A 24,687-nucleotide genomic window follows, 5' to 3' on the forward strand; every position below is an offset into this window, starting at 1 on the left:
CGCTAGCGTCCCATAATGTCTTACTCCGATTAAAAGTCCGCGTTCAGGTCACGTAGTTATAATCAGACTGACGGAGGCCTCTTACTTGCGAAACAGTGGAACGTAGATGATTTAGTTGGTTAGGAGTTATCATCTCAAAAAGATCTGCACCATCTTGTTTTGTTCCTTTTTCTTCGTTTTCATGTCAGTTAGTAGTGTATTAGAGTTACAACTCAGAAAAAACAACCAGCCACAACCTAGGTTTAAAAACTACATTTAAAACTCATCATAAACGGTTACAGATTTGAAAAGTTCTTCTTCGGAATGCTGTTACAGGCTTTTTCTTTTTATTAATATTTGACCTTGTGTTCCCGCGAGTGAAAGATAAATGGTCGACGCCTGTAGCAAGTATCGGAAGACGGACTTTTCATATTCGTCACCGCTTATAGTGACTTTTAAATATAGTCTTTAAAAGTTATCTGTAACTGGGGTTTTTACAACGTTATAGTCCTCCATTATCTTTACAATTATCATCGTTATTTTCGAGTGGTAATGTGTCTTCAGTTTCTAGACTTAAATTGTGATCATATAGTTCTTATTGCAAAGGGGACGAGTGGAGTAAAACGCAAAATAATTATGTTAATCGTCATCTACTTTAACGGATCAGTTGAGGGGTGAATGTGTGGATAAAAAATAATTAGTTGCCACCAACAGTGTTCTGCTGGCTCTGAGCACTATGGGACTTAACATCTATGGTCATCAGTCAACAGTGTTCTGCGCAAGGTCACATACATACAACGTAATTTCACAAAGTGTTGCATACAAGAACTGATTCGCGATTTAGATATGGAATGTTAACAACAGACTAAATATAATTAATCTATATTAAAATGATAAAATTATGTAATAACATATTACCAATGAAGTTTGATTTTTTTCCTGTAAACCTGCTTATTCTGGGTCTAAAATGCAACAGACACTCTGTCAACAGTGACTCATTTAAAAACTTGTATCTCAATCAGGAAAGAGAGTGTGAGGCCATAAAGGTCTTAGATCGTCATCCATTGATGACTGAAGCCTCCTGCTCCGTAAAGTTCGTCCTCGCTTTCAGGAATCAGTCGTTTAACGTCTTTGCCTTTCGGTGCTGTGATAAAGTTGCAACTCGTCACCAGACTTGCCTCATTTATTTTTCACTGAGACTATTTCAGTCAGTGGGCAACAGTTCACGAGCACTTAATGTTTTACATGTCGGTACATCGGTTGGAAATCCCGCTCAGAGTGGGAACCAGAGGGAGGCGATGGCGGTCGTGCCACTGAATGATACGGAAAGCGACCAACTCCGAAACCCTCAACCTGAATTTAAAACCGAAATAAAACTCAGAAAATAAAAACGTTGCACTTCACGTTAACGCACAATTTCACTCGCATCTTTTGTAAACGCAATGACATGGTGAAAGAACAGACAGAAACGAATACAGATTTAGCCTTCGAATTAAAACGACGTCCTAGTAGGAAAGTGGTTAGAATATACAGTACTGGCCATTGAAATTGCTACACCAAGAAAAAATGGAGATGATAATCGGGTATTCATTGGACAAATATATTATACTAGAACTGACATGTGATTACATTTTCACGCAATTTGGGTGCATAGATCCTGAGAAATCAGTACCCAGAACAACCACCTCTGGCCGTAATAACGGCTTTGATACGCCTGGGCATTGAGTCAAACAGAGCTTGGATGGCGTGTACAGGTACAGCTGCCCATGCAGCTTCAATACGATACCACAGTTCGTCAAGAGTAGTGACTGGCGTATTGTGACGAGCCAGTTGCTCGGCCACCATTGACCAGACGCTTTCAGTTGGTGAGACATCTGGAGAATGCGCTGGCCAGGGCAGCAGTCGAAAATTTTCTGTATCCAGAAATACCCGTACAGGACCTGCAACATGCGGTCGTGCATTATCCTGCTGCAATGTAGTGTTTCACAGGGATCGAATGAAGGGTAGAGCTACGGTTCCTAACACGTCTGAAATGGAACGTCCACTGTTCAAAGTGCCGTCAATACGAACAAGAGGTGACCGAGACGTGTAACCAATGGCACCCCATACCATCACGCCGGGTGATATGCCAGTATGGCGATGACGAATACACGCTTCCAATTTGTGTTCACGGCGACGTCGCCAAACACGGATGCGACCATAATGATGCTTTAAACAGAACCTGGATTCGTCCGAAAAAATGACGTTTTGCCATTCGTGCAACCAGGTTCGTCGTTGAGTACACCATCTGTGATGCAGCGTCAAGGGTAACCGCAGCCATGGTCTCCGAGCTGATAGTGCATACTGCTGCAAACGTCGTCGAACTGTTCGTGCGGGTGGTTGTTGTCTTGCAAACGTCCCCATCTGTTGACTCAGGGATCGAGACATAGCTGCACGATCCGTTACAGCCATGTGGATAAGATGCCTGTCATCTCGACTGCTAGTGATACGAAGCCGTTGGGATCCAGCACGGCATTCCGTATTACCTTCATGAACCCACCGATTCCATATTCTGCTAACAGTCATTGGATCTCGACCAACGCGAGCAGCAATGTCGCGATACGATAAACCGCAATCGCGATAGGGTACAATCCGACCTTTATCGAAGACGAAACGTGATGGTACGCATTTCTCCTCCTTACACGAGGCATCACAACAACGTTTCACCAGGCAACGCCGGTCAACTGCTGTTTGTGTATGGGAAATCAGTTGGAAACTTTCCACATTTATTCGACCAGTCATCACCAAACAAGGTTGCAATCCAAGGTACTCTGCGCGACATTTACAAGCCAACGCAAAGTTCCGATGCGGCAGTGGAATCCATTTCTCGTCAGCAGCAGGCAGAGAACACGTGGGCAGCTACGAGACCCTGACGGCAGCGGCCCCTGCTGCCTGCTGCCTGCTGCCGCCTGCACGTCGACACGTGCGTCGCGCAGCTGACCACGGGACGGCCGCCGCCTGCGCGCCGCGCCGTTGTGCCCGTGCTGTGGTGTCGGGCGGCGGTAACCACGCAAACAGTGCGGGAAAAGCATCGATTAGCAGCGCCCCGTGTCTGTGGACGGCAGCCGGGCCCACACGTCCGCGTTTCACCTGCTCCTGACACTGCAACGCTGCTCCCACTTCCTTCCTTCCCTCAGCCTAAGCTGGCCAGTTCATTTCGGTGCAATGGGTAGCTGTCCTTCCCAGGCAAACACGAAAAAGAAAGACGTGTGGGAGAATCGTTATAGCAAACAGCTGCTACGGCTGTGAAAGAACTTTTAATGTAGACAAACGCGAAGCTGTACTCTCTCAAAATAAATAAATTAATTAATTTAAAAAAAATAAAAATAGTACTGTCGCAGGCTAAGCTGCCCGCTAGCCAATTTTTTAACTGCTTAGCCTACATTTCCAGACTCTCTGACTTAGCACAAAGAGAACTTTCAAAGGACAAAGTGAATATTCTAGGCTTGTTCGAGTCGCGATGAACTTCAGGGCGTTCGGAGACTTCCATGCAATTCCACGATGACTGTATCTTTTAAATGAATGAAGATAGAAATTTGGGATGAATTTTAACTTACCCACGATCCAACTACAAGCTGCTGTTTCATGTGGCTGCTGGTAAGGGATACCAATCCTGCAGCTACTTCGCTCGCTCGTTCGTGGCCCAACGTTCATCGAGAACCGGCAGTTATAGGAGTGACGTACAGTATATGGATATTTTGGTTGGCTCAGAGCACTATGGGACTTAACATCTGTGGTCATCAGTCGCCTAGAACTTAGAACTACTTAAACCTAACTAAGCTAAGGACATCTCACACACATCCATGCCCGAGGCAGGATTCGAACCTGCGACCGTAGCAGTCGTACGGTTCCGGACTGAGCGCCTGAACCGCTAGACCACCGCGGCCGGCAATATTTTGTACACCTGGCTTTTTCGGCAGCTGCAAGAACGTGCCGAAAGTTACGTTTATCAACAGGACGGAGCACCAGTGCATCTGCACGGCCATGTAAGAGCATTTTTTTAACCATCAGTAAATTCCTATCCCCGATTGTTTGAAGAATCGAACTTTCGTGCTGCGCACGATATAAAGCTACCTGTCAGAAACTTCGACAGCAATTCGGCCTGGCGGCTTCTCTAGCGCGTGAAAACCATGAAAAACCGCACCCTCGAGGTACGAGCATCTATCGACTTCCAACAATCTTTACATATGAGGCACTGAGAACCGTACGGGCGCAAAGCACGGACACAGAGCAACCCTCAAGTGCTATAGCAACCGCTATGCTTATTTGGTGTCGAAATTTCTGAACGCATATATTTTTATGCGCTCAACAAAAGAGTGTTGCCGAACTGGGGGTCTTAAAGTGACCCTTTCCCATGTTATTGACGCTGAAGTTGATGTTGCACTACCGCGCGATGTAGGATTTCTGGCTTAGTCAGACATCACATTAGGCTCGAAGAAGCAGTTCCGAGAGCAGTGGAGATGCAAGAAGCATATAGATGACGAAATGTGGTGTGAGGTACCTGTGACAGATGAGGTTCGGTACCATTCCCATAAGAAAGACCGCTGCATAATGCTACTGCTCTGTGATTGGCTGCTGTGTTCGGAGCAAGGGCGCCAAAACGTTAAAGTATAGTTATTATTATTAGTTGAACTACTCATTGTAATGACTTCACTTTTTAATATAAATATCTCTCAACGGCTGACTATCAGACAGTCATTTTAGAATTATTAAAAACAATTTAAATCAAAAACAAAAGACTGACAAACTTGCAGACGAAACACTTCGGAAGCGTTCGGGTCACGCCTTTTCTGGTATGGCGCGCGAAGTGTTTCGGGCTGTTCGTCACTCCGGATTAGGCCGTCGAGAAGAACAGACTTGTTGTGTGTCGTAAGATGTGTTTCCAATTTTTATTTTAAGTTCCTGTTCGCCACTCTGGATTAGGCAGTCGAGATGTACAGCCATGTTGTCTGTGGCAGGATGTGTTTGCCAGTATTCAGTATTAAAAGATTCACTCCGGTAGTCATGAGGCACAGACACGTGCCACAAACAGTGTGTAGATACATTTTCGTAAACATTGTGTTTGATCATGTACTTTGCTGTATCAGAAGGTGTTGTATTAAGATCATGTAGTCTTCTCGTGTGGCTATATTAAAATACGCGAGTGGCATCCCATTATTACATACCATACATTTTAGAACAGAACCTCGCTAGAAGTCAGTTTCAGCCTCAAGATACAGGACCTACGACCTGCGTGCTGTTTACTGCGCTGGGAACATCAACTTGAAGACAGCAGGTTAGTTAACTATAGCAGAACCTTTGTATTCCACACAGGGCAGTGGAAACAGCTAGGCGTCTCACGTGTAATGCATGCACAGAACAGATGTGCTCAGCGACACGTCATCTGCAGTAATGCAGAGGAGGTAAAGTAGGATGATCCTTATTAACACCAATAATCAATTCATTCATCCTTTCTTGCCGTAGTGATCATGCGAGAGGATGTCGGGAAACAGAAGGGCTGAACAGTATGAACTATGTTCAAATTTCGCTGAATGGTTTTCAACTGCTGCTAGTGGTTCCAACTTTTACACGAAAGCAAAAATTGCCTTCGCGCTGCTCTCCAAAGGGGTGCGATCACGTTCAGTGGGGATGCAGCCCCCAACGTCTTTAGAGAAGGGTTGAAACGTCTGAGGGTGTCCGCAGCGTCAAAGATTGCCAAGAAAATCTTCCTTTTGCTCATCGCACTGCGAACTGCCGTTTCCAACAGTGAAATGTCGATTCTGAGCTTACGTCAATGAAACGGGTGAAATTTGGGTAAGACAGGCTGTGACGATCTTCTCGCTGTATCAAGTCCACGACGGCATAGAGCGCAATTGTCGGGAAGTGTTGTGCCAACGTGGCGTCAGTAACCCACCTTCCAGCTCACATAAACGTCTGAGCTGTGGCCTTTTCTTCGCGTGCGTCGACACTTCGCTGTCTGAACGGTGCCCACGCCGAAGGTGACATCGCTGGGTGCCACGCTCGTACACCAGTACAGAGGCAGGTTGTAGGCACCTTTGAGCCAAATTTGAAAGTTGTGCATCGGAATGCAAGGTAATTAAAGGGTTTCGAAAAAGTGATCCTTTAAGTCTATTGCACAGTGTATTTTTCTCAGAACTTTGTGTCTGTGCTTTGCTCCCGCATGGTTTTCAGTGGCTCATATGTAAAGTTTGTTGGAAGTCGATAAGTGCACTCATTCTCAAATACTAGAAGAATATATTCTGGGTAATTTGCGCGCCGCCAGTTACGCTGCCTTAAGACACACACAGTTTCTGACTGTAATACTTGACTTTCTGTGTTAAACCTTCAACATAAGATTATAGCTCTTACTGAGCAAATTTTGACAGCATTTTAAATTCTTAAATTCGCCCAATAACTGTAATGAAATGTTAGACGTCAAATTTTTGTTCCCCCTGGCAACCGTTAGATTGGCAACAAACAAATAGAAATGTACTCCAGGCTACCCATTTAGTAACATAGAGGATGACAATTATTGAACTATATGAAAAAAAACGTGTACACGCTACACATATTCGTATTTCGGTTATGACATGTTAGATATGCCTGACACCGTTGGCGATGATGTGGCCCAGGCGAATAGCGAAATTCTGCATGACCCCCTGAAGGGTTGGAAAACCGATGGGGTCGATGACCTCCTGAACGGCTGTTTCCAGCTCACAAATGGTTTTGGGGTTATTGCTGTACGCCTTGTCTTTAATGTAGCCCCACAAAAAGGAGTCGCCTGTGTTCAGACCCGGAGAATATGGCGGCCAATCGAGGGCCATGCCAGTCGCCTCTGGGTACTGCAGAAGCAGAATGCGTTCCTCAAAGTGCTCCTCCAGGACATGAAACACTCCCGTGCTTCGACGGGGCCGAGCTTCGTCTTGTCGAAATCAGAATCTCTTTGGATAATGGGGATGAAATAACCTTCCGAAACCTTCACGTACCGTTCGGTAGTCACCGTGCCATCAAGGAGTATTGCACTGATTATTCCGTGACTGGACACTGCACACCACACAGTCACCCGTTGAGAGTGAAGTGACTTCTCGATCGCGAAATCGCGAAATCGGATTCTCAGTCTCTGAAATACGCCAATTTTGTTTATTGATCAACCCATCCAAATGAAAGTGGGCTTCGTCGCTACAAAAATGGTTCAAATGGCTCTGAGCACTATGGGACTTAACAGCTGAGGTCATCAGTCCCCTAGAACTTAGAACTACTTAAACCTAACTAACCTAAGCACATCACACACATCCATGCCCGAGGCAGGATTCGAACCTGCGACCATAGCAGTAGCGCGGTTCCGGACTGATGCGCCTAGAACCGCTCGGCCACTCCGGCCGGCTTCGTCGCTAGACAAAACCATGTATGCGCATACTAATTCCCATCATGCCGTGCAGTTTGAACGTCCTAACACAAACCGTTCAGAAGTTATGACGATTTTGTCACCCTGTAGATGACTCAACGGTCAATCAGCCGTAGGAGGCGCACGTGTCTCGCATCTTGCCCTGCAACAGTGTCCTCCGACGTCGTCTGATCGCACGGTTCGTCATTTTTTTTGTCTAGATTAGAAAATACTCTGCTAATGTGCCTTCTTTTGCACGACTTTGGGTGAACTGCACCGCCACATAGTAGGAATAGTGAATGCAGTCTAGCAGTCCTATAGATGTTTGCCGTGCATGCCGTGGAGGACATCCCTTGAAAAGTAAATCAAAACTTTTATCATAACCACAGCAGTACCAAGTACCCCAAGATGGTTTAATGTACTACCATGCTCAAAAGTGTCCGTACGATCTGAAGGGGTTCCGCCCGATTTGTGTGCAACCCACATAACGTTTCTGTCTTGCAGGTCCTCTGCTCTCTTTTCAGTAAAGTCGTTTGACTATACGAAATGATTACTAACACTTTATTAGAGACGACACAATCTTTAACACTTGTAATTTGAAATTTATTATAATGAATAACATTTCAAAACGGAGGTTTCGATTTGAAATTACGTGAGGAAGACTTTAGTATTGGACTGGGAATCTGGTCTGCAATCCAACAACTATTGCGCCTGTTAACTAACCATGAAAGATCTTAAATATGGCTGCAGTCACAACCAACAAAGTGTGCCCATGCTACAACTTGAAACGGCACAATCAAAATTTTTGCGCCGGACCAAGATTCGAATACAATCACGGAAAATGGATCAAGTGTTTCACATCTGCGGTGGCAAAATATGCAGCAGAGAAACAGCAAAAATGTATTGCCTGAGTGCGAAAGTCAGGTCAGCTTCATTGGAAGGGCCTCCACCACAATTATTTCATTACGTGAGTGGAGAAACTCCAGAATCAAAACATTTTCTACCATATATGCTAGCTTTCAAATGACATCATTTTGTGCTACTTCCTTCAACTGTGGAAAACATCAATTCACTCATGTGTTTCGATTGAAGGACACTGTCTGACATAGAGTGGGGTAATTGTTAACACCGTCAAAGGAATACTATAATTTTGTTTGCAAGTGGATTTCATTGACGACGAACCAACGTAAGTCGATCAACTTTGGACAGATGTAAGTAGATTGACAAGGAGAGGAATTTATGTAAGTACAGTGAACTGGTTCATGTATTCAAATCAGCACTAGATGAAGTGGTATCCATTGGGTGTAAAGATAAAGACTAAGCGAATAGGGTCTTTTTTAGCTAGTCTATACTAACAATAAATCTCTAAAACCAACGTGTCTGTCTGTCTGTCTGAACATACTGATCATCAAAACAACTAGACGAATTTTCAAGGGCTTTTCACAGGTAAATTAAGCGTAGGTCTGATTCATCAAAATCGGATCACAAAAAAGATATCTTACTTTAAAGTTTTGGGACTCTGTCCATCTTACTAGTTCGGATGTTTACTTTACTGACACGACAATAATGATGTAGTACATTAAAGAAGCAATAGATGGCGCTTAGTGAGAGAAGGATCTTAAAAAGTTTACAACAGTGACAATCTTAAGCACCACAATCTTATCGTTACGAATGCAAACTAACATTGAATTTACTTACCTAGGATATATGCATTTACTGCTGTCGCTTTCTGTATTAAAAACTTAACGAAATCGCTTTGCTTCTTTCGATAGAGTTTATTTATATTTCACTTCTTGGCGAGGAGAAACGAATATATTAACAAAGTGACCATATAAGGGTTCCGTTTTTGTCGACTAAGGCACAGGACCCTAAGAAGCGACAGTATACAAAGACTCTTCTTTAACTGCAGCCGCGAAGCACAGTCGTATAGCTGATACAAAAAAAAAAAAAAAAAAAAAAAAGCCAGTATGTTCACTCTCTGTAAGACAAAGTTGAGTTTCACACGATCGGTGCTTGTGGAACTGCAGCTGGCTCGTGCAGTGCAGTTGTGTGTTCTTCATAATAGTCAACATACTGCAGCACAAAATATGCTCTGCAGTTCTAACAGCAAAATGACTTCAGGGAAACAGATCTCAAAATCAATGTGTCTGTTCTGCGATCCTGTCCTACTGAGTCTGGAAAGAATGTCAACTTATGTAGCGACTTTTTTGAAGTATGAGAGGTTCGTTGCAACGGAACCCAGGGTCTCACCTGCTGCTGCTGCTGCTGCTGCTGCTGTTGTTGCGGCGGTTGCTGCTGGTGGACAGGCGGCCTCTTGGGCTGGGTGCCCTTGCAGCTGCGCTGGTGCACCTCGAGGCGGTCCGGGTTGAAGGTGCGGCCGCAGTTTTCGCAAGGCACCAGGCTCGCCTGCAACACAGGGCGGTCACCTGCTGCTGCGCTGCGGCGCGGCTCGGCTCATCACTCAGCAACACATCCACATTAAACCAGTGTCTCCCCGCAACTGAGCGCACAAAGAAACAACATCCTACAATCTTAACCCTCAGGTGGAAAACTCCAGAAATTTTCACAGCACCGTTTACTCCGTGAATAAGTGCCAAAGACAGCTAACGCCCGGTAAGAGGACATTATTTACATCAGAGACCTTTACTTTAAAAAGTTCACCGAGCGAGGTGGCGCAGTGGTTAGACACGGGACTCGCATTCGGGAGGACGACGGTTCAATCCCGCGTCCGGCCATCCTGATTTAGGTTTTCCGTGATTTCCCTAAATCGCTCCAGGCAAATGCCGGGATGGTTCCTCTGAAAGGGCACGGCCGACTTCCTTCCCCATCCTTCCCTAATTCGATGAGACCGATGACCACGCTGTCTGGTCTCCTTCCCCAAACAACCACCCAACCTTTAAAAAGTTCATCGTCCTCTGAGAAAAACAAGGAATTTAAAATAACAAATAATTTTCTGCATGTGAAGAAAGTAATGACAACTAATACAGCTCCATTGAAGGGATATATTGGTAATGACTGCGTCAAAAGTTTTCAGAGCAACTTTTAGCTGGTTCCACGTTGGGAACCGTTTTGTGCACCGAGAAATTTTCTGGACACACATAAACAGCATTATTTGTGCAGCGCTGGTTTGCTAGGCCGAGTCTGGAAATTAATTTCGGTAGTGATGGATTTATTATACCGTCCAACATGTACAGCAAAACCGTGTTAATAAATTTATTCTCGTCTCGGTTTCAGTAACCAGGTTATTTAAGAAGGGCGGGTGATTGGCCCACCGCTTCCGATTGCCCTGGTGGGGCTGCCACCTTATCGCCCAGGCACTGAAGATTTGCCAGATGTTCGGCATATGGGCTTGGCATTTCCTCCGCACCCCTAAACGTGGTTTAACCGCCAGCATCGCTTAAGTGGAGGAAATGGGAAGGAAAAGAAAAATGATGAGCTACGCGTAGGAAAAGGATAGGAGACAGGTTTTCGATAGGTCGTTGTGGGACACACTTGGTCTGGCTCCTCCCTTTCGGCCTGTCCGGCATGGGTAGCTAAGCTACTGCTGGCTTAGCTCCGCAAACCTCCTCACCCGCACGGACACTGCTACGTTAGGGCGGTGTCCCTTGAGGAGGTGATAAATGTATTAACTGAATTGCATTCGAATGCAGCATCTGCTATCAATATCTAATAAAACATTTAAGTATGTCAGCCACGAGATTTTAATGAAATTACATTATAATCGTTTTATTTGTACAAAATTTAATGTAGTTTGGTCTACGAGTAAACCGACTTCTATCCTGTAACTATGTTCAAGAGAGGACAATTATACGTATGTTGTTTGAAAACAAGCTGTGAGTCACTTTCCAGGACGTTGGTTATTATGGTGAGACAAACAGAACATTGGCAGGTGGACTTTTAGTGCAGTGTTGCAATGGATATTATTGTCAAGCGGCACTGGCTGTTCAGTGATGTCTGTATTGTGTCCTGGGAGAAAGTATACCGCCACTCGCAGACGCCTTTTGTGCATGTGCTGCCCGGATGTGACTTAGTCAGCCCTCTACCAGCAATGATTCGAGTCACAGTCGTTGTTTATGAGAGCCACCAACGTCTTGCCAGACTTCCTGGCCAACGTTCATGTTCTCAAACCAGGCCTAGCACTGAAATGTCCGTACAGGAATATCTCTAACTCTCCTCTTCTCGCCGGCCGCGGTGGTCTCGCGGTTCTAGGCGCTCAGTCCGGAGCCGCGCGACTGCTACGGTCGCAGGTTCGAATCCTGCCTCGGGCATGGATGTGTGTGATGCCCTTAGGTTAGTTAGGTTTAAGTAGTTCTAAGTTCTAGGGGACTGATGACCACAGATGTTAAGTCCCATAGTGCTCAGAGCCATTTGAACAATTTTTTTCTCCTCTTCTCCTTATGCCGGATCCCCTGGGCCTCCCCTAATCTCTGGTAGGACACCTTATTTTTTGTCTCACCAATCGAAATATCATTTAGCAACTTTCTATTTGGTAATGCCATCTTCTCCCACACTAAAAACACACACATAGCAAAAACGTTACTTATTAAAATAATTGCATTCCTGTATAATACTTAGTTTGGTGACGTCTGTCGAAATCTGCAAACTTTGCGTCTCATCGATTCATAAATTCTTACGCTGGCGTCTCCATTGTGCGTTACCTCTCGACCACAAGACGAAATAACCGTGAATGTCCGTGTGGTTTCTCCAGCCGCTACAATAGCGTTCGGCACGGCTGGAGTGTCATTTTCTTGCTACACAATTTTCTCTCGCTGTGTCTTCGGGATAGGCGTTGGAGCTCTCGCACAAGCGCATCACACATCGTTTACAAAATCGTCATCGAGATGTCGCTACAGCATATTGGGACACTGGGGAGGGGAGGGGTGAGGGTCAGCAAGTCTCACTTTTTATCTTCTCATCTGCACGCTGCACGGGAGATACAACACGAAGGCTACAAAGAATTTGAAAGCATTATTCAATTCATGCTAAGTTATTGAGAAGGAAAAAAGACGATGGTTTCGCCGACTGGCTCTCTTTCCAGAAACTCATGAAAATACGGCAGAGAACCGCTCACCTCCCTACCTACTCATTGGCTACTCGGTCTTGTACAGTACCTCACTACCTCGTCACTGACTACAACTGTTCGAATGCCTCCTGGCTGCAGCTCTGTACACTTCGTTACAGAAGGCCTGAGAAAGCAATTGACACAGTTTCAGCAGCAGGCCACTTGTCCATTTTACAAGCCCAGATTGATCTCATAATGGCTTCCTGACGATGATTTACAGTTGACGCCCTGGTCCCACAATATTCCGGATCCCGACGCATCGAAACCATGTGAAATGCCATTGAGCGCCAGGTCAGAACCTACAAACCAACTGCAGATAATGTAAACGGCGACTAGGGACATCTGGTGCTATCTACTTCCAGCTACACACCAACGACGCGTTTAGAATCCATATTACTAAGATCCACAGCTGCTTGATGCCAAAAGATAGAATAACACAGCGGTAAGTGGCTGATCGATGCAGCTATTTGTTCAAATGTGTGGTCCGTGGTTGGTATTTAGGTTACTCATAAGATTGCTAACAAATCACAGTAGCTGATGTAACTGATAACAGATACGTTGCGCAGTATCAAGACTGGCTGTCTACCTTTACGTGCCAACGCTGCCACCACGATTGCAAAATGAAGCGTAACTCGTTGGAAAAAATCGATCTACTTCTAATCTGATAGCCTGTCTGCTTTCTCATTTTGGATCAAAGTGTATGGTTGTAACTACAACACTGCGTCTATTGTATCGATCTTCTATTTGGTCCGATAAAACATATGTAAGTTATCTGTGCACCGTTCAATCTTTCGACCAACTTTGTTGTATGGGAGCGAAAGCTGGGTGGGTTCAGGTTACCTTATCAACAAGGTTGAGGTTACGGATATGAAAGTAGCTAGGATGATTGCAGGTACTAGTAGACGGGAACAATGGCAGGAGGGTGTCCACAATGAGGAAATCAAAGAAAAACTGGGAATGAACTCTACAGATGTAGCAGTCAGCGCTTAGATGGTGGGATCATGTTACACGCATGGGAGAAGCAAGGTTACCCAAGAGACTCATGGATTCAGCAGTAGAGGGTAAGAGGAGTCAGGGCAGACCGAGGAGAAGGTACTTGGATTCGGTTAAGAATGATTTTGAAGTAATAGGTTTAACATCAGAAGAGGCACCAATGTTAGCACTGAATAGGGGATCATGGAGGAACTGTATAAGGGGGCTATGCTCCAGACTGAACGCTGAAAGGCATAATCAGTCTTAAATGATGATGATGATGATGATGATGATGAAACATATGTAAGGTAGTAGTTGCAACATTTGTCTCAATAATCTGCAATATTTTTTGTTAAGTTTCAAATCCTTTCCGATTAGATGCTCAACAACTCCTCAAGGACTCCAGTCCGACGAAGCCATGCGAATCTTTCATTCTTTCCTCCAGGCAATATTGTCCCAGTGTGCGCTCTGTTGTGTTAACACTGTATAAGTGGCCAAAGCAGTAGTATTGAGTAAATGTGGCTCATTTATATTTTCAAACAGCTATGAAATGTATAGCTATTAATGTATTTAATTCGTTAGCCAAGATTAGGGACTTTGGACCCTCTCTTACATGTTGCCAGGCACTCTTAGTGAGTCAACATTACAATATGCGTCGTGTATGAATAATAATAATAATAATAATAATAATAATAATAATAGCAATTAATATATGAAGTTTACGAAGTGTAAGTCTTGTTAACGCTGTGTTAACCAATTTTCTCATTATGTTCTTGTTGAATGTGAGCAATGCCGACGAACAGACAATTGCAATTCTGAGTACCAACTGCACACCGATCCGGAGGTGGGTACTGTCTCATAGGAACGAGTAAGCTGTTTTCATCGAGCGACAATGCCCTCTGATACAAGCATGCCTCCTACCACAACAAGTGCCGCCGTAACGCAGTGAAATTTGTTTTTAACTTTATAGCTTTATATGGTAACAGGAGGGAAAGTTTAGTACTGCAAACAGTGTTACCCTCAATTTACACGTTAATGGGACGTTTTTATGATTTTGTATGACATCAGAGTTTCCTCTCATTCCGATTGGGTGCAAGTTGTAATGTATTTCAGGGACATCCGTTCATCATATCAACTGCGTGATGAACCGAGCACTGCTGGATTATGTTATCGTAACGATAAATATACATGTCTGCACTGACTGAAATGTATGTCTGAGATACTGGCGAACGTTATGATCGCTTTTTTTAATAACTAGTGTACTTTTCCAGTATGAAGAATTTTAATTACTCTCGTCCTGTTATTCTGAAAAATAACCGCTGTTTACCTCGCAGTTTAGCGCCCCAAAGATCAAATCCATCCACTGGTGTGGACATCTTGGTGGCCTAGTTGAAGAAACCATGCCCGTATTTGGCGGGACTGATAGACACGAATCACTGAAAACCGTTTATCGATACGCCCGTATCTGGTTCTGAATGTAGAATTACTTCGGAATACGGGTCCACCGCTATCAGAATCGCATCACATGACTCGCTGTTGACTGTCAATCATGTTGGCTGGACTTTAAAAGCATCCTGTCCGAGTGAGCAACAAGTATCAATAGCCTCTCAACTGCAGCCGGATCAACAGATAATTGTAAATAGTTTGCGCGTCCACAGTTCTTCGCAATATTAGACACGAACATTGGATACGATGACATCCCGTGACGAAAGAAGGATTTGTCTGAAAAGCTCTCTTAATTCTGACGTGTGAAACCTAAGAGGCAGTGGCGTAGGACCCATTCCAAAGCGTTTCTCGTCAGCCTTGTGCTTCACTGCGCAACACGCAGAATGTGCTGAGTGTTATCAAGATTGTCTTAAGACAAGTGCCAGATAGCTTTATCACGGAGTGCGGCATAGTGGCGTGTGCTGGTGAAATACCTCTCACCTGTGTACAATTAGAGTGTCTCTTGTGTTTTGGGCCACCTCACTTTATGGCATGCTTTACAGTGTGGTTATTAGCTCCGTCATTAAAATACGCTCCGGCGAAGTATTAGAAGCACAAACATTCAAACTTCAAAATAATGCATAAAATAGCGGTCGGTATGTCTCAACCACTCTAAAATTGTCAAACTCAATGATCCTTAGTGACGACAATCCATATTGTTACAAAAGTGAAAGATATTACTTTTGTAACAGCGAAAAGAAACACACTGCCTGGCGAATGAGGCATCCAGAAGAGATGATCAGATGTCAGTGTAACTCCAGACAGCTACACACCACAGGCGGGTACGTGAACGACTGGAGTTGCAGTTCTTCGTGACAGGTAGCACAGCCACTGGAGTGCATTAGGACGTGAAGAAGCTTCGTGCTCGTGTGAGACACCGCTAATAGTACCTGGCAGGATTTGAAAGGGGTCTCCATTTGGACAGCTGGTCGAACCGCGGAACGTCCAGATTTCTGGAGCATTCGGATGTGACAGTGGTGCGAAGTTGCATAACATGAGACCGGTAGAGGATGCAAATGCGTCGTCACGGTTCCGGTGGAGCACGTCTGACCGCCGCAAGGGTGGACCACCATACTGTGCACAAAGCACATCGTGACCCCTACACATCTGCGCATGTCACCAGACAACAAGTAACAGACTGCTTGTAACATCCTCTGACATCCTCGTACACTGTTCCAGATTAGCAGCAGCCGGGTTAGAAACACCATCTCATGTGTGGGTTTCGGTTTACACCATAACACAAGTGCCTGCTTTTGCACTGGTGCCGTGACCAGGAGGTTTGGACAGCTGATGAATGGGTCGCATTGCGCCCAGCGATGACCTGCCGACCTGGGATGAGTTCTCAGTCTTCCAGTGTTTTGTAGAGGCACAGTGGTGTTAGCCCTGGTGTCATGGCGTGGGCAGCACTCGAGTATGACTTTAGGTCACGGTTGGCACTCACTGAGGAAACTTCGACGGCACAGTGGTATCTCACGGACATCCTGCGTCCTCATGTGCGACCTCTCATGCGACAGTATGATTGTGCCAGCTTTCAATTCGACAGTCTTCGGCCACAAGTGTCATACGTGTCTGTGAACTGTCTCCATGATGCTGAGGTAGTCCCACGGCCAGCAAGGATCCCCAGATCTATCCCCAGTGGCACATGCGTGGGACCAGCTCTGGCACATGCGTGGGACCAGCTCTGGCACATGCGTGGGACCAGCTCTGGCACATGCGTGGGACCAGCTCTGGCACATGCGTGGGACCAGCTCTGGCACATGCGTGGGACCAGCTCTGGCACATGCGTGGGACCAGCTCTGGCACATGCGTGGGACCAGCTCTGGCACATGTGTGGGACCAGCTCTGGCACTTGTGTGGGACCAGCTCTGGCACATGTGTGGGACCAGCTCTGGCACATGTGTGGGACCAGCTCTGGCACATGCGTGGGACCAGCTCTGGCACATTTGTGGGACCAGCTCTGGCACATGTGTGGGACCAGCTCTGGCACATGTGTGGGACCAGGTCTGGCACATGTGTGGGACCAGCTCTGGCACATGAGTGGGACCAGCTCTGGCACATGTGTGGGACCAGGTCTGGCACATGCGTGGGACCAGCTCAGACGTCAAATCCGTTCCTGCGCCAGTATCGCGGATATCAAGCTGTGGGCCAGGTTGACTCAGGAGAGGCTACAATGGTTTTATGATACCGTTCTCAAACGAGTCACTGAGCGCATCCGTGCCAGGGGTGGCCGCTACGTCATACAGATAAACGTGCCCATACTGCCAAGTTCTTTGTAATGTGATTCCTCACTTGTATTGCCATATTGTCCGCAACTGCTTTACAGTTCGTGAAGGTATTTTCGTTCTGTCGTTACGACTACAAGAAAATCTACATCTACATACATGTTCTGCAAGCCACCGTACGGTGTGTGGTAGAGAGTATTCTTTACCATAACTAGTCGTTTCCTTGCCTGTCCCAATCACGAACGCACTGAGGGAAAAATGACTGTCTATATGCCTCCGTGTGAGCCCCAAGTTCTCGTATGTTATCTTCGTGGTCCCTACGGCAGTAGGATCGTTTTGCAGTCAGCTTCAAATGTCTTTTCTGTAAACTTGCTCAGTAGCGTTCTTCGACACGAATGTCTTCTTCCCTCTGGATCCCCTCTTGGGCTCTCGAAGCATATCCGTAACTCCCGCATGCTGATCGAACCTACTGGTAACAAACCTAGCAGTCCGCCTCTGAAATGCTTCGATGTCTTCCCTTAATCTGACCTAGTGCGGATCCCAAACAATCGAGCAGTACTAAAGAATAGGTCGCCCTAGTCAACTATATGCGGTCTCTAATCCAGATGAACTACACTTTCCTAAAATTCTCCCAATTAACTAAAGTCGATCATTCGATTTCCATGCCACAATCCTCAAACGCTCGTTCTATTTCGTACCGCTTCGCAATGTTACGCCCAGATATTTAAAAGACGTGACTGTGGCAAGCAGGACACTGCTAATGCTGTATCCGAACATTAAGGGTTCGTTTTCTCTACTCATCCGCGTTAACCAGCTACGACTCATCACACCAACTGTAAATGTTGTCTAGTTCATCTTGTATCAGCCTACAGTCACTTATCTGCGACAGCTTCTTGTATACCATAGCATCATCAGCGAACGACAGCACATTGCTGCGCACCTCGTCTGCTCGACTATTTATGTATATAGAAAATAGCAAAGGTCCTATCGGACTCCGTGGGGCACTCCTAATGTTACGGCTGTCTGCTATGATGACTCGTCGTCGTAGACAACCCACTGCGCTCTGTTACATAAGAACACTTCCGGCCAGTCACATCAGTCACGTACGTTCGTTAACAGTGTGCAGTGGGTTACCGAGTCGAACGCTTTTCGCAAATCTAGAAATAAGCAATATGCCTGTTGCCCTTGGACCACAGTTCGCACTGTATCAAAGAGCAAGCTGGGTTTCGCACCAGCGATGCTTTCTAAAGCCGTGCTGATTCGTGGACATGGCCTTGCGTGTTTTTACGCCAGGGCGTTTCGCTGTGTTGAGGTAAAGCACCTTCAGTAGTCTGTAAAGACATTTACAATTTGATTTGTTTTAAAGATCGGAAACCAGTTCTTTACAAATTTGTGCGTTTTTACTTGGGGTAATTACTGGTTGGTTTCTCGCCTACATCAGGAAATGCCGTCTGCTACCAAGTCTTCTGTTTCCTTCTTCTTTTGACGCTGACACTTGCACTCTGACTTCTCGCTGCTTTGTAATTTGACTCGACACTGTCACCTGCGAAATAACACGACCCACTCTCTCAACCCGTGGAGTTTCGTTTTGTTTCCTCCTCCCAACCGGTGCTTCAGTTTTGTTGTCAGGCGGTGTATTTCTGCTGTTACCTCCTCACGAGATGTGACGGAGACTGAATTCTACGGTTTATTTTGATACAAAGATCACGACAGTTGCCGAACAGTGATTGGCGCGTTTAAATAGAAAGAGAAGTAATTTTCTGACTCAAAACATGGTTGCACTAATACACATTAGAATCGAATGACTGGACAGGAGCCGATTCTTCAGCTTCAAAGAAGGCGAAGACAGTATTGTCGGTGGGAAAGGGCACGAAATCGGTGTTCTGGGATGAAATAGGAATTCTGTGAACTAACCATCTTTTGAAAAATGGGTTCAAATGACTCTGAGGTCATCACTCCCCTAGAACTTAGAACTACTTAAACCTAACTAACCTAAGGACATCACACACATCCATGCCCGAGGCAGGATTCGAACCTGCGACCGTAGCAGTCACGCGGGTCCGGACTGAAGCGCCTAGAACCGCTCGGCCACCGCGGCCGGCCCATCTTTAGAAACGCATAGCATTAACTGGGGAGTCCCTTCTAACGGGACTGGGTGTAAGAATTTAGTAAAAGAGACTTGGTTTGCAGAAAAACAATCGTTTCCATAGAGACAATGCACTTGCCCATAAAAGTGTTCCGACAACAGCAAAGCTAAGGGAAGAGACTTGGTTTGCAGAAAAAACAATCGTTTCCTCAGAGACAATGCACTTTCCCACAGAAGTGTTTCGACAACAGGAAAACTCAGGGGTATGCGCTTGATGTGTTCAACATCCGCCGTGTTCCCTCGGCTTTGGTTCCCTCAGACTTCGGTCGCTTTCCAAAACTCAGTCTTTCATACTAATCAGCCTTTCTCATCGAGCAGATAGTAGTTTGTAGTTTATTTACCACAACAGACATTTAATTTGTTTCAAGCAATATTATTCATGAATATCATTTTTATTAAACCTCCTCACAAAATTGTACAATTTGCTAAATCTACACAGATGTGCAGAACTATAGACCTGTATCTCTAACGTCGATCAGTTTTAGAATTTTGGAACACGTATTATGTTCGAGTATAATGACTTTTCTGGAGACTAGAAATCTACTCTGTACGAATCAGCATGGGTTTCGAAAAAGACGGTCGTGTGAAACCCAGCTCGCGCTATTCGTCCACGAGACTCAGAGGGCCATAGACACGGGTTCACAGGTAGACGCCGTGTTTCTTGACTTCCGCAAGGCGTTCGATACAGTTCCCCACAGTCGTTTAATGAACAAAGAAAGAGCATATGGACTATCAGACCAATTGTGTGATTGGATTGAAGAGTTCCTAGATAACAGAATACAGCATGTCATTCTCAATGGAGAGAAGTCTTCAGAAGTAAGAGTGATTTCAGGTGTGCCGCAGGGGTGTGTCGTAGGATCGCTGCTATTCACAATATACATGAATGAACTTGTGGATAACGTCGGAAGTTCACTGAGGCTTTTTGTGGATGATGCTGTAGTATATCGAGAGGTTGTAACAATGGAAAATTGTACTGAAATGCAACGAATTGACGCATGGTGCAGGGAATGGCAATTGAATCTCAATGTAAACAAGTGTAATGTGCTGCAAATACATAGAAAGAATGATCCCTTATCGTTTAGCTACAATATAGCAGGTCAGCAACTGGAAGCAGTTAATTCCATAAATTATCTGAGAGTAGGCATTAGGAGTGATTTAAAGTGGAATGATAATATAAAATTAATCGTCGGTAAAGCAGACGCCAGACTGAGATTCATTGGAAGAATCCTAAGGAAATGCAATCCGAAAACAAAGTAAGTAGGTTACAGTAGACTTGTTCGCCCACTGCTTGAATACTGCTCACTGGTGTGGGATCCGTACCAGATAGGGTTGATAGAAGAGATAGAGAAGATCCAACGGAGAGCAGCGCGCTTCGTTACAGGATCATTTAGTAATCGCGAAAGCGTTACGGAGATGATAGATAAACTCCAGTGGAAGACTCTGCAGGAGAGACGCTCAGTAGCTCTGTACGGGCTTTTGTTGAAGTTTCGAGAACATACCTTCACCGAGGAGTCAAGCAGTATATTGCTCCCTCCTACGTATATCTCGCGAAGAGACCATGAGGATAAAATCAGAGAGATTAGAGCCCACACAGAGGCATACCGACAATCGTTCTTTCCACGAACAATACAAGACTGGAATAGAAGGGAGAATCGATAGAGGTACTCAGGGTATCCTCCGCCACACGCCGTCAGGTGGCTTGCGGAGTATGGATGTAGATGTAGTAAAAATTGCAAAATTGGGGTGAGGGCGGCGGGAGACGGGGAGGGATGCTGGCCGCAGGGGCGCAGCTGTGGCAGCCGTGCCCTCCGTGTGTTCCCTCCCTCCACCGGCTCGCCTACTGCCCCCCCCCCCCCCCCCCCCCGTCGGCCCGCGCACTCGTGATCTGTAGAGAGCCTGTATAGGGAGAGAGTGGCCAACCGGACGATACGGCGGCCATTTTTCTGCCAAACTGCGGGCGGGACTTTTGAATGGCCAGTAGTGGAGTAGTGGAGTACACACTCACCGAATCAAAAGCACAAGAAAATATGGCGAAATCATTCTTTAAATGACTTTCTTTACAGCTATAATATACTCATAGTAGCCTACTACGTACAGCACAGGAAAATTTGATACGGTGGCTGTAAAAATTATTCGTTACTTGCATTTATCTCCTTTAAAGTTCGTTTACTAGACATATTGCAATGAAAGTAACGTAAATAAAAAAATATAGTGTATAGCATTTGTTTTGTATCGGAAGTGCATAACGCTAAAGATTTAAAATGGTTCAAATGGCTCTGAGCACTATGGGACTTAACTTCTGAGGTCATCAGTCCCCTAGAACTTAGAACTACTTAAACCTAACTAACCTAAGGACATCACACACACCCATGCCCGAGGCAGGATTCGAACCTGCGATCGTAGCGGTCGCGCGGTTCCAGACTGTAGCGCCTAGAACCGCTCGGCCACCCCGGCCGGCGCTAAAGATTTAACGTATCTGTATTATGTCAGATGAATGAAAGTCGTAAGCTGTTGTTTACTTGTGACATTGAAAAAGTGTGAGACGTATTAGTACTTCTTGTCACCTCTTCAAAATTTTTGCATGTCACAACTAAACAAGTGCTTACGAAGATTACAAAAATCAGGTAATGTTAAATGTAGGCTACTGTAATAACGACCAAATATAACAAGAAAACTTCCGCATCCCTTCTACCCCACAGAAAGTAGGCCTATTAAAAACTGTCTTCAAGAGTACCTACAATTATTTACTACGAATAATGTTTCAGGAACCACGACAACTGCCGAAAACGTGCTTACAACTTGCCTGCGTCAACAGTCAGGCAATAATACTGAAACCAAAATAGTGCCTAGTGTTCTGATTCGGAACGAAATAAAGTTTGACCCTATAAAGTCGAATGAGCATGGCACAACAATTACAGGACTGTCAGGTGTTGGCTTCAGAAAAGGTTGTGATGCTACCAGTATGAACGAACTGTTAAAGAACTAAGATCTTAATAAACGATATACAACTAAATCGAACATGCATGCACAACGCACAAGTCTCCCAACAATTCGAATACCTTTTAACCGTTTCCAAAAGTCCTCTGAACTTCAATTCAACTCAAAAGCACGGCGAACATAGGAAGCGCGAGAGACGTTTGGCAGAAAAATGGCGCCAAAGCTAATCAACCAATCACGGGCAACTTGACCTATGGCCGCTCTCTCCCTATACAGACCGAGCGGGGTGGCGCAGTGGTTAGACACTGGACTCGCATTCGGGAGGACGACGGTTCAATCCCGCGTCCGGCCATCCTGATTTAGGTTTTCCGTGATTTCCCTAAATCGCTCCAGGCAAATGCCGGGATGGTTCCTCTGAAAGGGCACGGCCGACTTCCTTCCCCATCCTTCCCTAATCCGATGAGACCAATGACCACGCTGTCTGGTCTCCTTCCCCAAACCAACCAACCTACCATCCCTATACAGGCTCTCAGGTGCTCTGCCGTATAGCATGGCCCGCGGCGGATCGCAGCTGGAGGCTGACACGCGACTGTGTCTGGAATAGCGCGCTGCAGACTCCCCGCCGGGCTGCGCGGGTTTGTGTGTCAGGGCTGCGGCCGCACGCCAGCGGCAGGGCCGAACCCACGCCCACCCGCACCGAGGAACGGCACACAGGTCCCCGGCCGCCGAACACGACACTGTGCCATCTATATTTCAGGCTGCACTCCTAAAAGTGTATCGCAGGAGGTGCACGCTATCGCTTCATCTTTCTTGTCCAGTAGGATGCGACAAAAAACTGTCGAGCTAGTCAGCGAGATTCTCTCTGGTCGCAGTCAGTGCGCCCGGCTCTGTAGAATCTAAGCGTCATGGGACGGCGAAAGTACAGTTATAGTCATCACTGTTGCCGTACTGCTGCGCGACCACGCAGAGCAATCGGACAAGTAACCGACTTTACTCTTTTGCGCAGACAGACAGATTCGTACAAAGAACGTCGCATATCTGTAGTGTCATCAACTCGATGAATATATCGCTACAGTCTGGAACCGCGCGACCGCTACGGTCGCAGGTTCGAATCCTGCCTCGGACATGGATGTGTGTGATGTCCTCAGGTTAGTTAGGTTTAAGTAGTTCTAAGTTCTAGGGAACTGATGACCTCAGAAGTAAAGTACCATAGTGCTCAGAGCCATTTGAACCAATTTTTGATGAATATATGAGAAAAAGTACCACCACAGCTGTAACTTGAGAATGTCTTTATTCTCTCACACAATTAGTTTCGGCGGCGCATTACCGCCATCCTCTGGCCCCACCATTTTGATTTCCTTGGCGCATTTAATGTGAGATCCTTGTTACTAGTATACGTGGGCAAGCTTTCATCAGGAGTGTATACTCGACAGCGTGCAGCAAGGAAATCAAATACTCCTCTGGCGGTGGTGGGGCCTGAGGATGGCGGTAATGTGCTGCCGAAACTAGTTGCTTGAGAGAAAAATGACATTCTCAAGATACAGGTGTGGTGGTACTGAAGTCGCTCGTCCATGCAGTAAGATCGACTTCCATAAATTGAACTCGATGAATATTTGACTTACAGAATCCAGCAGCCGAAAGACCTACAGAAACGAAATGAACACTGGGTCTACCAAAGGAAGCGTAATCAGACGTCTTATATTGCCGATATACATAAGAGATTCGCCACACGGGCTCAGCAGCACTATACGATTATTTGCTAGCAGCGCTGTAACGTCGTTGGACTATCGTAAGAAAACGCAGAAAAATTTGGTCACAATGCAGGAGCCCTTGACTATCCATTATAGTGGATGGTGGCAACGCAGCCATATTTGTTTAGCAGTTATAGACAGGATAGCCTCTGCTCGCAAGGAAGGTTTTGCAGGGTGGGGCAAATAAAAGTGCCCCGGAAAGCAGTGTTCCTGGGTACAGAGAAACACAGCAGAGGAAAGGAAATGTTGAAAGTGACCACCATTCATCTCTTGGCACTTTTGGGCGCTGGACAGCAAGTTGGTAAAGGCGGATCGAAGCTGGACTGTCGCAATTGCTGCAATCTCATCCGAAATGTTCTGCTGCAGTTGTTGAAGAATATGAAGGTTGTTGCAATACGCCTTAGACTTGACGGCAACCAGAGTGATCTCTGATAAGAACTCTGTCAGGCGTGAAGACTGTGTAAATGTGCTCGAGGATTTGGCCGGTTGTATGGGCAGTTGCTCCATCCTATTGGAAGTAACTGTAGGTATTTTCTTCCTCCGTTAATTGTGCCACAAATTATTTCAAAATGTTGGCACTGCAACGCGCCGAAGTCAGCATCTGGTGAAAGAAGATGGGAGTCAGCGTCTGATGAAAGAAGGTGGGACGAATAAAGCGGCGTGGAGACACTGCACACCAAACCCCACCCTTCTGACATGTAATGGTGTTTCGTGGAAGCTATACGGATTCT

General features: G+C 45.7%; 1 protein-coding gene across 3 annotated transcripts in view; it reads right to left on the bottom strand.

Moving 5' to 3' along the window:
• Positions 1–24,687, bottom strand: part of LOC126484385 (zinc finger protein 474-like) — a 270,411-nt gene that overhangs the window by 89,324 nt on the left and 156,400 nt on the right. For all 3 annotated transcript variants that reach the window (XR_007587846.1, XM_050107878.1, XM_050107877.1), the window contains exon 4: positions 9,632–9,787. Coding sequence is in view for 2 of the 3 variants with exons in the window: in XM_050107878.1 (XP_049963835.1) it covers positions 9,632–9,787 (156 nt within the window). In the remaining variant the exon portion in view is untranslated. The remainder of the gene's footprint in view (positions 1–9,631; positions 9,788–24,687) is intronic.

The sequence above is a fragment of the Schistocerca serialis genome, chromosome 6 (genome assembly GCF_023864345.2).
Source record: "Schistocerca serialis cubense isolate TAMUIC-IGC-003099 chromosome 6, iqSchSeri2.2, whole genome shotgun sequence".
Classification (NCBI taxonomy): domain Eukaryota; kingdom Metazoa; phylum Arthropoda; class Insecta; order Orthoptera; family Acrididae; genus Schistocerca; species Schistocerca serialis.